Source organism: Paralichthys olivaceus, chromosome 11, assembly GCF_024713975.1.
Source record: "Paralichthys olivaceus isolate ysfri-2021 chromosome 11, ASM2471397v2, whole genome shotgun sequence".
NCBI lineage: Eukaryota > Metazoa > Chordata > Actinopteri > Pleuronectiformes > Paralichthyidae > Paralichthys > Paralichthys olivaceus.
In genome coordinates, this window is record NC_091103.1 from 418,033 (window position 1) to 432,500 (window position 14,468).

General features: G+C 46.2%; 1 protein-coding gene across 2 annotated transcripts in view; it reads right to left on the reverse strand.

Moving 5' to 3' along the window:
- Window positions 1–2,544: 2,544 nt before the first annotated feature.
- ece2b (endothelin converting enzyme 2b) overlaps window positions 2,545–14,468 on the reverse strand; it is a 14,843-nt gene continuing 2,919 nt past the window's right edge. For both annotated transcript variants that reach the window (XM_069534826.1, XM_069534827.1), the window contains exons 2-19: window positions 10,956–11,042; window positions 10,582–10,717; window positions 10,027–10,242; window positions 9,698–9,822; window positions 9,358–9,504; window positions 9,083–9,148; window positions 8,801–8,989; window positions 7,495–7,637; window positions 6,658–6,772; window positions 6,312–6,422; window positions 6,068–6,166; window positions 5,860–5,937; window positions 5,634–5,737; window positions 5,185–5,295; window positions 4,804–4,871; window positions 4,452–4,642; window positions 4,276–4,371; window positions 2,545–3,170 (exon numbers count right to left, since the gene is read on the reverse strand). In XM_069534826.1, coding sequence (XP_069390927.1) covers window positions 2,994–3,170; window positions 4,276–4,371; window positions 4,452–4,642; window positions 4,804–4,871; window positions 5,185–5,295; window positions 5,634–5,737; window positions 5,860–5,937; window positions 6,068–6,166; window positions 6,312–6,422; window positions 6,658–6,772; window positions 7,495–7,637; window positions 8,801–8,989; window positions 9,083–9,148; window positions 9,358–9,504; window positions 9,698–9,822; window positions 10,027–10,242; window positions 10,582–10,717; window positions 10,956–11,042 — 2,259 coding nt within the window. In that variant the 3' untranslated portion in view covers window positions 2,545–2,993. The remainder of the gene's footprint in view (window positions 3,171–4,275; window positions 4,372–4,451; window positions 4,643–4,803; window positions 4,872–5,184; window positions 5,296–5,633; window positions 5,738–5,859; window positions 5,938–6,067; window positions 6,167–6,311; window positions 6,423–6,657; window positions 6,773–7,494; window positions 7,638–8,800; window positions 8,990–9,082; window positions 9,149–9,357; window positions 9,505–9,697; window positions 9,823–10,026; window positions 10,243–10,581; window positions 10,718–10,955; window positions 11,043–14,468) is intronic.

Genomic DNA, 14,468 nt, shown 5'->3' on the forward strand with positions numbered 1-14,468 from the left:
GCAGACTAAAGATCTTTTATTTTGAAAGTAGGCAGACTAAAGATCTTTTATTTTGAAAGAAAGCAGACTACAGATCTTTTATTTTGAAAGAAAGCAGACTACATATATTTTATTTTGAAAGAAAGCAGACTACAGATCTTTTATTTTGAAAGAAAGCAGACTACAGATTTTTTTTGAAGGGCAGCAGAGAACAAAACTTTAATTTGAAGGGCAGCAGATGACATAACTTTTACTTTGAAGGTTAGCAGACACAGATCTATTATTTTGAAAGGAAGCAGACTGCAGAACTTTTACTTTGAAGGGGAGTTGACAACAGATATTTTATTTTGAAGGGCAGCAGACAACACATACAAGCAGATGTTGTGAATCATTTTGTCTTTAATGCCCCCCCCCCCCCCCCCCCCGAAGGACAGAGACAGAGTCTACAACAAGAGTTTAATCTACATCAGATCTACAGTCGACTACTGTACACACACGTTACTACACAACGCTGACCCCTGAAGCGCACACACACACACACACACACACACACACACACACACACACACGACACTGTGTCAGGCCCTTGACCTTTGACCTCAGTCTGAGATCTGGAGTCGATGCTGCTCTGCGTCTGTGTTATTCTGCAATTCCACCGACAGACACTAGTTGGCAGATACTCATGAGTAATTAGACCAATCAGAGGTCTGCGTCGTTCAACATGTGACCTCTGACCTCACAACGCAAAACACACACATCTTTGGCAGGAAGCAGCAGCTTCTTCTACTGAACAAAACACACACACACACACACACACACACACACACACACACACACACACACACACACACACCTCATCTGAATAATCAGTTTGTGTCAGTGGGAGAAATTCAGATGAACTGGCTGAGAGCTCCACCTGCTGTCACAGTCAGGTACCTGCACTGAACAACAACACTGAAGGATTGTGGGTAATGAAGTCTACTTTAAACTTTGTTTTTTACAGGTTCTGCTGTTTCCTGTCGAGGTTCAGATCACGTGACAGACGGGGTCACATGATTTGTCTGTTTTAAAAAACAAAACTTCAGATAATGAAATAAAACAAATATCTTTGACTCCCAGCCTCACACGTGTCAAATTACGTTTCACTGTTGTTGTGAAGAAGTTGTGACTCAGGTCGACCTGAACGCCTCACGCCTGAACGCTCCCTCTGACATCACGTGGTCAAAACTGAGGTTACACTGTAAAAAATAACCCTGACTTGATTTGACTTTCATGGTTCAGGTCACAGCTGATTTCTCCTTGGTTTTTTTTTTTAAGGCGTTTTCTTACATTTTTAAGGCAACTTTCCAAATTCACGTCCTGTTGTAACATTTTAAGGCCATTTCCTGTTCCTCGCTGTTGTTGGCACGAACACAGTAATAGCTGGTTACCATGACAACACTAGTATACAAGACATTCATACATCACTTAGACTGAAGACTGAAATACTTCGACCTGTTAACGATCTCAGTGGAACTCAAGGCAGAAATCAACATGACAAATGTTCGACCCTCAAACCTTCAGTCGACCACAAAACATTCATTCATTTTAAGATCCAGGTATAAATTTAGCAGTACCTGTATAAAGTGTACCGTAAAATATTATTTTTATATTTCAACCCTTTAATATATAGAGGAAACACTATGTGTATTCAAAAAAGATGAAACTCAATGAAAATCTCAAATTTGGAGCTGAAACGATTTCTTACGAAAAAACGGAGGAAGTGATTTTTAGTGTTTAGTAGTTTTTGATGTCGTCAGATGATTGTGTGAGTAACAGACACGTTCAGACTGAGACACGTCTTCGTAACATCCACACAACGCGTTAGCGTCTGTAGCTCAACATGCTAATGCACATGTTTACGTGTTTCCTGGTTGTAACCTCCGCTGCTCGACCTGTGACGTGTTAACGACCTTCGACTCGTGTTCACGATGTAAAGTTGTGTCACATTCAGGTGGTTCTGTTGTTAGAACACTGTTCTATTGTTGGCAACGTAAACACGGACACTAATTAACATGACTGTCTAGAGACGCCAACTAGTACGCAAGCTAGCAGGTGGCTAACAAAGTAAAGGAAAAACAATTGAAAGATGAGACTGATCAATTTCAACATTTTCTTCAGAAGTTATAAAAATAGTTTGATATTTTAAGAATTAAATTTTATATTATAACTGAGAACCCGTCACATGACTCTGAACCACAAGGCACATGGCGTCCAGCCGAGAGGCTGGCGTCTGTTATTTACTCCGGTTTCACTTTGGCTGTTTTACGTCTCTGTCTCACACCTGTCTCACACCTGTCTCTCATCTGTCTCACACCTGTCTCACACATGTCTCTCATCTGTCTCTCATCTGTCTCTCATCTGTCTCACACCTGTCTCTCATCTGTCTCACACCTGTCTCACACCTGTCTCTCATCTGTCTCTCATCTGTCTCTCATCTGTCTCACACCTGTCTCTCATCTGTCTCACACCTGTCTCTCATCTGTCTCTCATCTGTCTCACACCTGTCTCTCACCTGTCTCTCATCTGTCTCACACCTGTCTCCGTCTGAATCATGTTTCTGTTACTGTCCATTCACCTGAGGTTTTTCATTTTTACACCTTAAAGTTTAAAATCAAGTTTGTGAGACACGAGGTCGGGGATCGCTGAGTCGTGATGTAACAGTGATGTCATCGGAGAGGGACAGAGAGAATCACAAAGACCTTTCACACGACAACACTCTCACTCACACACAAACCAAAGCCCATTAATAACAATAACAATAATAATAATAATGGTGATGAAGCAGAAACATCGTCCACCTTCAGCTTCATCATCTTCATCAGTCCTCCGTGTCTCTTAATGTGAAGTCTTTTGTCTTCCAGACAGGAAGTCAGCCCGATCTAATAAACAGTTTTCTAATATTGTATGAAACTGAAGTTAACACCTCCTACTGATCACCTGATCACCTGCTGATCAATACCCCCCCCTTCAGTCTACCAGACCTCACAGCGCGTCCCGGGGTTCATGGGCGTCCCGGTGGGACAGCTGAAGTGGTGGCTGAAGTCCGGGGAGTTGGCGAGCGTCCCGATGACTCTGTATCTGGGGGGGCTGTGGGTGTCGGTCACCAGGCCCTCGTGAGCGCTCTCTGGTGTCCGAACTGAGCACCACACCTGAAAAATACACCAGAGACTTAGAACCTTCACTTTGGTAACGAGGCGACGTGAACTGAGCTCACTTCAATCATGATGCTTTCTTTGACCTCGTCCAGACAAAAGATTAAAAACATGAGAATTCAACACAAACGCTGGCGACGTCACAGGAAGCTGAACTGCATCATGGTCCCCTTGCTGGCGTCGCATTGATTTTAGAAAAGCTCAAGTTTTCATTCGGCAGCACAGACACCGGCCAATCAGCTCACACGGATATAAATCCAGGTCATCAAGACTTTACTGACTCATCAGCGTTTAGTTTCATGTGCATCTTGGGCTCGGTGAGAAAACATCGATAGAACAGGTTGATGCACACGGCACCGAGTGGAGGAGGAGGAGGAGGAGGAGGAGGAGCAGCAGCACAGGTGCTAATGTTTGGGTCCTGCAGAGAGGACGACTCTGCATCATCATGTTTTCAGAAGGTTTCCACCACTGAATGATTCTAACACCGCTGCTCCAGGACAGACGCTCATTAAAAGTCTGGTCGGTCTGTGTCCTCCTCTGACCTGCGCTCACTTTAACAGGAAACACCAGCACTGATCACAAGTTATCTGGACACGTTCAGGACTGACGTTTACTTTATGTTTGTTTCTCTAGAGTTTATGAGACACGTTTAAACCTGCTACACAACACGAGACAGGAAGCGGTCAGGACTCAGGGTTAAAGATCCGGAACGATCTGGAGTCAAGATTAGTTATGAAGATCAGTTCTACGTGTGATGATCAGAAACCATCAGGAGCAGAGTCACTTGTTGACCAGCTGAGTGATGCACCTCAGTGGAGCTGACTTAAGGTAAGATGGTAGACAAGAGAATAAAGTAGAAGACAATAGAAAGGTTGAGTATGTGCATTATAGAAAGCTTTTCACTGGAGTGGTTTGTAAAGTGCAGTGGCGCAGGATGATTGTACGAGCAAGTCCAAATCTTTTAGTGCAGAAGATTCTACATGAACACAAATGTGCAAAAAAGATCATTTCTGGTTATTTGATTTATATCGTGATGTAAATTTATAAGAAAAAAATGATCGCGATAAGATGTTTTGACATAATCATGTGATTTTTTTTTTACCTGCGCAAACCCCACAAAGAAGAGCTGGTCATTGGTCAGGTTGACGGCAGGAAGTCTCTTTTCTTCTCCGTTTCTCTGGACCCACGACCGATAGGCCTGAAAAACATGTAGTGGAAAACATGAAGTGACGTTGTGTTTCACAGTTCCGGTGTTTTGTTCGACTTGTTGTTACGAACATGGTACGCAGCCTTCAGGCCTCCGTTGTCAGCGATGTTTTCTCCCAGCGTCTGTTTTCCATTGACGTGTTCTCCGTTGACGGTGTAGCGACTGTACTGATCCACCATGCACTCTGTTCTTTGACGAAACGCCTCCACTGACGAGTTCTGCCACCACGGCCTCAAGTTTCCTTCTTTATTGTACTCGCGACCTGAAGCACAGATGGACGAGTCCACATCTTAATGAAACTGAGAAGATGCCACTGTCACATCACGTTCTCTCATTCTGATCCTGAACATCATCCACACGTCTTCACTCCGTCCAGACTGAACCTGTGACAGGAAGTAGACTGGAGCAAAGATCAAGACTCACCCTGATCATCGAATGCGTGAGTGAGCTCGTGACCCATCACCACCCCGATTCCACCAAAGTTCAGCGCCCTGAAAACACAACGTTTATACATGAGGTGAAGAAGTTACTGCAAAGACCTGAAGAGTACCAGAGGGGGTCGTCATAGAGCCCCCTACAGGCTCCAGTGTTCATTACAGCCCCAATCTAAACATGCAGCAACTTAAAGGGACAGTTCACTGAAAAATTAAAAGTCCCTCATTATCTCCTCAGCACAATGAGTGTGTGTGTGTGTGTGTGTGTCTGTGTGTGTGTACTGAAGTACCTGGAGACAGATTTCTTTATATGTAAAATAATCTCATTTAAAAAGTTGAAGTTAAAGGTGAAATACAGAGGTGAACAGACTTGGGGTGGTCGTGGGCGTAGAAAGGAGCCTGCAGGATCCCGGCAGGGAAGACGATGCCGTTCTTAGTGGACATGTAGTAGGCGTTAACTGTGGGGGGAGTCATACTCCACCTGTGGGAGGAAACGAGAGGAGCAGTTTATTTAAAGTTCATTCAACGGAACAGAGGTCATGTTCCCAAAAAATATAATTGAATCTCAGTCAGTAAATGATGACTTTGTTTCAGACTCTTCAGTCTGAAGCTGAACGTGTGAACGGTTCCTCAGACCAGAAGAGGTGTTCTGGGTCTGGATCAACCTGAACCTGGTTCTGTTGGTTCAGTGACTTTTGAACCAATCACAGGAAGTAGAGACACATTAAACCACAGAAGAAAAAGAAGAAGAAGAAGAGGAAGATGGGGCCATTTAGTGAATACGACTTCTGATTATTGGTGTATTTGTGTCACTATTACTGGTCTTTGTTGGGAGTCTTCCTCAGCTGGTCGGCCATCACACGCGCTGAGAAGTTGTTGAAGTTCAACATGTTCTGGAAGAAGCTGTCGTCTGACACATCGTACTGAAACACAACAGAGCTGTTATAAGACGTGTGTGTGCTGGTGTTTAACAGCAGGAGGCAGCAGAGCACCACCTCCTGTCTGCAGGTGAATATTAAACCAGATACAACCAGTTAGGACTCACTCCGTCATAAACGTCGTCCAGCTCTTTGGGGTCCAGGATGAATTCTGGGAATCCAATCATATCGTAAATCGCATCTGCCTGACAAGGGAGCGAGAGACACAGTTGGAACAAGACTGGTCATTATCTTTAATCCACCTGTCCTCTCCCTGTCCTCTCCCTGTCCTCTGTCCTCTCCCTGTCCTCTGTCCTCTCCCTGTTCTTCATGTACCTTTTCTTTTGCAGCCTGTCTGGTCTGACCGTCCATCCAGCTCAGTCGGTCCAGAGCGTCTTTGAACGCTGATCGGATCTCGTTGATCATCTCCTCAGCCTGAGACAGACAGATTGAGAGTCAGACAGATTGAGAGTCAGACAGATTGACAGACAGACAGGTGAACACACCTGTATCTGGTCCCTGTGGTAATAACCAGACTACAGTCATTATTTCTGCAGGTGTAAATCTGCCAGTGACTCACGATCTCTTTGCTGTGTTTGTCGAACGTCGCCTTAACAAAGAGGGCTCCCAATGCGAATCCCAGATTGTCGTCAGTGTATCCAATACAGGTCTGCCAGCGAGGGGTGCAGGACTACGACAAGCGTCACAGGGTAGAACCAGTTAAACCCGTTACAGTCACTTAGAACCAGTTAAACCAGTTACAGTCACTTAGAACCAGTTAAACCCGTTACAGTCACTTAGAACCAGTTAAACCCGTTACAGTCACTTAGAACCAGTTAAACCAGTTACAGTCACTTAGAACAAGCTGTTCCTTGTCTCATTGATTAGTTTCCTCAGCAGTACCACCAGGTGGCAGTAGTATCTACCTTCTTGGTTCCATAGAGACTCTCCAGCAGTTTGTCCTGAGCGTCCTCGAAGCGCTGATCCAGACTGGCCACACTCTTCTGAACCAGGTTCCACATCATGTAATTATTCAACACGCTGAGGAGACAGACATCTTACTTTAGCCTGTTAGCATGCTAACATCTGTGATTCACAGTGAACACAGCTAAGGCTGATGGGAGTTTCTTTAGCTCTGCCTTTCTTTGCTCACAAACATTGGACAAATAAGAAATTGACCTGATGGTGGCGCTGGGTGGACAATATGAAAACACCATCCAGCTAGCTTGTTTTGCATGTTTAGTGGCTTGTGAACCACAGTCTGTAAAAAAGGTGGACGACATGACAGCTCCCAAAAGTGAAGCCAACGTGTTTTTGTCTGGCTGCAGTGTAATCAACCCTCCTCCTCCATGTTAGCAGACGGGACATGGACCCAACTAAAGAATCAAAGTAGACGTTAAATAAATGTTTGTAAAGATGTTTCTGTCGTTTCAGCTCGTTCTCTTCTCTGATGTTCCTCCATGTTTCTGATCAGTTAGTGACGACAGAAAAACAGACGTCATGATTGACAGCTGACACTGACCTCGATACCACAGCTCCACCCCAAGATCACTACTGCACAGACTCTGACTGTAAATGACGTCATCACCACAAGATGGCAGCGTTTGTATCTGAGATATTTTAGCTTCATTTCTGGAGGAAGTGGAGACGAGTCGTCGTCTTTATTTCCAGTCGGGAGCTGATGCAGGTTTTTTAATATAATATATATATATATATATAATGTGTGTCTATATGACAGAGTGTGTACAGTGCTGGACTCTGACCTGCGGTCAGTCTTGTTGATGAGCTCGGACACCTGCTGGATGAACTCTCTGGTGTTCAGGACGACAGGTTCAGTGTCGTTCAGCTCCAGAGGAGACAGAGCGGAGGAGAGAAAGTCCAACCAATCCACTGCCGGCGCCAGGAGCTGAGAGACAACACAACAACACAGAGTCAGTCTCATCGAAATACTGCAATACCCATCAGCCTCAGCTGCTGTGGAGAAAGAACCAATCAGCTTAGAGTTCAGAGAGCAGAGCCTGAATGACTCAAACCCATCACCGTAGTAACAGGATGATCCAGAACCGATCGTAGAAATAAAACATTTGAAGCTTTGTGATTGGTTGTGAAATGCACCATGGGATTGATTAAACCATGTGACTGCACCACCCGGGGGGGGGGGGACACACGCTGAGATGAAAAACAAACCTTGGGTTAGCAGTCTGGACTAATGTAAAAAACATGGCGGCCTCCGTAGAGAGGGTTCCCTCGATGTAAATATAAAGTATTTAAATATAAAGTATTTTCTGGGGTAAAGAAAACTACAGTTCAAACAATTTCGATGAATCGAACTAGTGAACACATCATGAGGATTATTAAATAAATCCACCTGAATCTTCACACTGGAGCTTTAAATTAATATAAGTATAATAAAACATCCTCATTCATGAACCCTGTCTTCAGCTAGAGGGCGCTGTGAGCCGCTGGTTCTTTGTTTTGTTTACAGTCGCTCTACTGTAAAACGAGACAAGAGAAGAAGAAGGTGAGGACGTGTCTCTGCGACTCCTCCATGTTTATATAACGTCCTGTTATCTAACCTCGCTCTCAGAGAGCCCATAGCAACAGCTCATAGCAACAGTTACCATGGCGACCACAGAAGCATCTGCAGCCCTGAAGGACAGAGATGGATACAGTGCACTCTGTCCGTCCCACATCTGAGACACAGAGACAGACAGAGACACAGAGACAGGCTGAGACACAGAGACACACAGAGATGGACAGAGACACAGAGACAGTCTGAGATGGAAAGAGACACAGACAGACAGACAGAGACACAGACAGACAGACAGAGACACAGACAGACAGACAGAGACAGACAGAGACACAGACAGACAGACAGAGACATAGACAGACAGAGACACAGACAGACAGAGACACAGACAGACAGAGACACAGACAGACAGAGACACAGACAGACAGACAGAGACATAGACAGACAGAGACACAGACAGACAGAGACACAGACAGACAGAGACGAGGACACCCCCACACAGCGTCTCAGTGGATCCTCACAGGTGCCTGCCACCTCACCTGTAGTTCTGCGATGGTCACCTTGTGGTACATCTTCTCATCGTCTCGTTTCTGGTCCTGAGGGACGGTGATGTTGGCGAGCGCTGTCTCAAACTCCAGAATCTGCTGCATCTGAATGTGGGTGGAGCTCCTCTCGCCACCCAGCAGTATCCCCAGCTCCACCATGTACTCCAGGTACGCCACCAGCACCTGGCAACAGCAGGGGGCGCCACAGCAAAGACACAATTTAACACATTACTTATAAAGTGTAACAATCTAAATAAACATCTTGAGAATTCTTACCTTCTCATTGGCCGTCTTGTTGAGGTAATAATCCCTGGATGGCAGGAAGAGTCCTGATTGGTCGACCTGCAGAGGAGATCAACATCTGATCTTTAGCCTGTGGTTTCGCTGCGTCAGAAACTTTTAATCAACGAATACTTTGACTTTTAGTTTGGTCCATGTCATGTCTGCTAACATGGAGGAGGACGAGTTGTCTGAAGGTCCAGTTCGTCAGTTACAGTCTGTCACCTGATTCTGCTACGGAGTCGGGGGTGGGGCATCAGGGCGGGGCTTACTTGTATGACGTTGCTGTTGGAGTTCTTGGGATCGGCGCCGACTCCAACGCTGAAAAAAGGCAGAGCTCTGTATGGACCAGAAACCACCTTAAGAACCTCCATGAAGTTCTCCTTCTCCCAGGGACCCGTCATGTTCCAGCCGCCGATCTGAGGAGAGAGTTCCCACATGATGATGTCACAGTTCTCAGAGCGTCCACACCAGTTTGAGCAGAACGAAGTTAGAACCACATCTTAATCCATCAGTTGCTCATGAGTCCGTAAACTTCATGAAGCTTCAAAACTAGATTTGAACTCAGTGAGTGACGCAGTTGCCACGGCGATGAGGCGTGGAAGTGGTTACCTTGGCGATTAGGTCTATGAGAGGCTGAGCTCCCAGCTCCTCGATCCTCTGGGTGTTGAGACACGACAAGTAGTAGGACTGAGTCTTCCTCTCCGCCTCGCTGCTGCCGTTAAACGTCCCGTTCTCTGAGGACACAACCAGTCACACGTCAGGACAGGTGGAGGACAGGAGAACGACAGGTGGAGGACAGGTAATGGACAGTTGGAGGACAGTTGGAGGACAAGTGAAGGAAAGGTGGAGGACAAGTGAAGGAAAGGTGAAGGACAGGCAGAGAACAGATGAAGGACAGGGGGTGTCCCCGCCCATCAGTCTCCACCCGCCTGTCTTACCCAGCAGGTGTTTGAGCAGCGCCTTGTTCTGCTCTGAGATGCTGTTGAAGGTCGACCAGCGCGACCGTCCGTCCGGCAGCGGGTTCTTCCTCATCCAACCTCCGCAGGAGAACTGGTAGAAGTCTTGACAGGGGTCGACGCCACGGTCCATCGCCTCCACCATCTGACTGGCTACTGTGACGCACACCTCCGACAGGCAGAGGCCACGCCCACTGTCTGCACAGCATCATGGGAGAGAAAGATGGATACATCACACACACTGATGTCTCGACCAATGAGCCGTCAGCGAGGAGGCAGAGAAGCAAAGGAAGTAAAAGGAAAAGAGACAAAGGGAAGGAAGGGATGGGCTGAGAGGGAGAGGAGGGTAAGGAAGTGAAAGTAGAGGAGGAGGAAAGGAGGAGGCTGACAAGGAAGGAGAGAGGTGGAGAAGGTTAAACTGTGGGAGGAAGGGAAGGCAAGACATGTTGGGAGGAGAGGAGGATGAGAGGACGTATAGAGGAGGAGAGGAGGAGGTAAAGGAAGATGAGAGGATGTGTAGAGGAGGAGAAGTGGTACCTGAGCTGAGTCCGAGGCCGAGCAGCAGCAAACACACGATCAGAGCGAGAAGAGCAGCCAATAAGAGTAGAGAGAGAAGAAGCTCCAACTGTGTCCTCCTGCTGAGGACGTCCACACCTGTCTTCCTGAAACCCACCTGAGAGACAGACAGACGGAGAGAGAGAGACAGAGTCTGAAGGAAGAGCAGGACACCTGTCCTCCTCAAAGCCTGAGGGTTTAGAGTGACAGCTTTATAAATCTGACAGGAAACTAATGAGCAGCATTAGCAAAACACACACACACACACACACACACACACACACACACACACACACACACACACACAGCTATATTGTGTTGGCCCTCCCTGTGGGCGGTCTGCTGCGTTCACTGACCTCCACTCTGTCAGGAGACGAGGCTGCATCAGCTGGAGCGTCCGACACGTCATCCTCGTCAAATGTAGCTCGCTTATAGCTAGACATCTGCAGGAGAGACAGACAGAGAGACAGTCAGAGAGACAGACAGAGAGAAAAACAGAGAGACAGACAGAGAGACAGACAGACAGAGAGACAGACAGAGAGACAGACAGACAGACAGACAGACAGACAGAGAGACAGACAGAGAGACAGACAGACAGACAGACAGAGAGACAGACAGAGAGACAGACAGACAGACAGACAGACAGACAGAGAGACAGACAGAGAGACAGACAGAGAGACAGACAGAGAGACAGACAGACAGAGAGACAGACAGAGAGACAGACAGTCAATAACATCCACACTAACAAGGATTCATGAGGAAACCATCAGGATCTAATCTGCAGCCTCAGTTTGATTCCTGAAATAAAAATCCCATCATTCATTCTCTGAACAGACGTGAGACAATCAGCCGTAACATTTTCACCGTCCGTTAGACAGAGCACAAAATGAGACTGTGACAGAAACCGAAAGTCTGTATGATATCAAGTGTGTTTGGAGAAACACATGTTTAATTGACGGTATCAAGAAGAACTAAACTACCCACAATCCTCAGGTGAAATAGCAACGTCTCTGATTGGTTGAGCTCACTGTTACCATGGAAATGTTTCCATCAAGTGTAAAAATCATGTCTGTCACAATCTAATTTACACATATAGTTCCACATATGGAATAATATAACATTATATAGCTGTTAACATTATACGACATGAACATACAACACAATGAATGAGTTTCCCTGAATCAGTCTCAGCGTGAGCAGATATTTAACTGTGATCAAATAAATCTCCACTTCCTGTGTTTACACTGGCCTCCTCTCTCTCTGCAGGTCAGTGGTGAAGATATAAACAGAGCAGCTCCACCCTGCAGAGAATCTCTCTCTCTCTCTCTCTCTCTCTCTCTCTGCTGCAGCATCGTCTCACCACCACAACGCCGCCTTCGCTGCTTTTGGTTGCCGTGGAGACCCCGGCGGTGCAGAGTTGCGCAGCCACTAAAGCTGCTGAAGCTGTTAGCATCAACACGATCTGTCCACCAGTTTATGGACTTTAAAGACAAGTCTGTTGTACAGATGTTTCCCTCAGTTCTAATGAAGGAACTCACATGATTCCATTATTCATATTTCATGTCAACACAGAAACGTGCCTCAACCTTTTAAAGAAAGTACGATCACTTTTCCTTAATGTCGAACAAGAGAGCGCCTCCGTGTGTTTATGAGTCACTGTAAAACATTGTGTCCATTCATGTGTGTCAAAAGATGAGGTCATACAACCTCATCTTTATTTTACCTGAAAATAATAAAACACTAAATAAATTATAGTTAATTGTACAAATTTCCCAACATGCAACTGTCATGAAGTGGCGGAGCTGAGGAGAGAGTCTTAGAGTAAAGTGTTTGATTCCTGAGTGTCGCTGTGGACAGGACTAGCTTAGATCTCTGTCCTTCTTCACAGTGAAGGTTAGTGTGTGAACCAGGTCTGAGATCAGTCTCAGTGACAGGAGGGTGGACTCGTCTTCCTGTCCGTCCTCTGAGTCTCTGTCCAACAGGAAACTGGAGGTTTCCAACTGTTTCCTTCCTCAACACCCTGGAACCTGTCTGTCCACCCGCCTGTCTCCCTGCTCTCTCTCCCTCGGCCTCAGCCACTGTCTCTCAGCCGCCTCTGTTCTATTTAATTGATGACGCACATAGACAGGGAGAGAGGGGCGACAGGGGTTGCTAGGAGATGAGAGAGTGTGTTATATCTCTCTGTAGAGGGTGATGTCACTGTGTGTGTGTGTGTGTGTGTGTGTGTGTGTGTGTGTGTGTGTGAAATTAGATAATGCGTGTGAATCATCTCCATTCAGCTCTAATGGAGTTCACTGCAGCTTATATAACATCTGCCTGTCCTTTGTCCCCTCACAGCCTCCGTACATTAAACACGGAGCTCAGACACAAACACTCAGTAAATCAGCTGTTTCTCCAAAACAGCACAACCAGCGGAGCTTTGCACAGAGACTGTGAACAGAAGGAAACAATGAGGTGGACTCACAGAGAACGTGTCTGTTCCCCCTGTTGAAGTGGACATAAAACACTGAAGACACAAAGTGGACAACTAGAGAGGACACTTGTTAAACTGATAAAACCAAAAAGCAGCCTTCACGTCACCTGATGAACTGTCTCCACTCAAAGACTCTGAGCAAAATGCATTTACAGTCAAAGAGCTGATATTTAATCTGTGATGTAACCTTCATCACCTCTATTCATCTTTATTCAATGGTATTAAACAGCTGAGTCCGACAGCATCATGTTTATTACGTGTTCAGCTTCATGTCTGTGACCAAACTTCATCTGTCATCATGTCTCACAGCTCCACAGACCAGAGGCAGCATCGACAGCATCGACAGCATCGACAGCATCGACCCGCCGATCTCACTTCTCTGGAAACAAACAAACATCAGTGTGTCTTAGACGGAGCTGGGTATCGAGGTCCCCCCCCCACACGCTCTTAACCAATCAGGAGTCAGTGTCAGCTGTCAATCATGACGTCTCCGCCTGTTTTTCTATCATCAATAACTAATTAAACCAAACTGATCAGAAACATGAACATCAGAGAGAGAAGAAGGAGTCATCTTTGACAAACATGTATTTAACGTCTACTTCGGTTCTTTAGTTTGGTCCATGTCCCATCTGCTAACATGGAGGAGGAGGGTTTATGATCTGTACTGCAGCCAGACACCAGGAGGTGATAGAGAAGCTTTGGCTTCACTTTGGGACTTGTCCTGTTGTCCATCTTTATTGGAAATCATGGGTATATGTGTGTGTATGTGTGTGTGTGTGTCACTGAGCGTGTGCAGACAAACCTCATGTTGTCTCATATCAACCTTTGTGTTAAACGTCAAACACACAGCGAGAGGAGACGAGCCAACATCAACACACATGATGTGAAGGTTCGTCTCACAGAGAGACAACAAGAGGACACACACACACAGGAGGACACACACACAGGAGGACACACACAGGAGGACACACACACAGGAGGACACACACAGGAGGACACACACACAGGAGGACACACACAGGAGAACAAACACAGGAGAACCTGCAGCCGAACTAGACAAAATAAAGTGTTCCTGACGTGTTCCTGACGTGTTCCTGGCGTGTTCTGCAGGTTCTCTATGTGACAAGACAAGTGTCTCAGTAGTAAAAAAAACAGAGTTCCCTGAACGTCTCGCTCCTCTCAGTCTATCAGGCTGCATCAGCTCTTTGTGCTGTTACCATGGAAACACACAACAGACGCTGGATCAGAACTGACACTGAAGAAAACATCGTCACCTTCATTGTTCGGAGACATAAACACAGACCTCGTCTGAGGAGTCCACCACGTGTCTGTCCGTCTCTCTGTCAACTAGAGGACACGATGTCCAGCACCTGCAGGTCATCACCACGGCAACTGT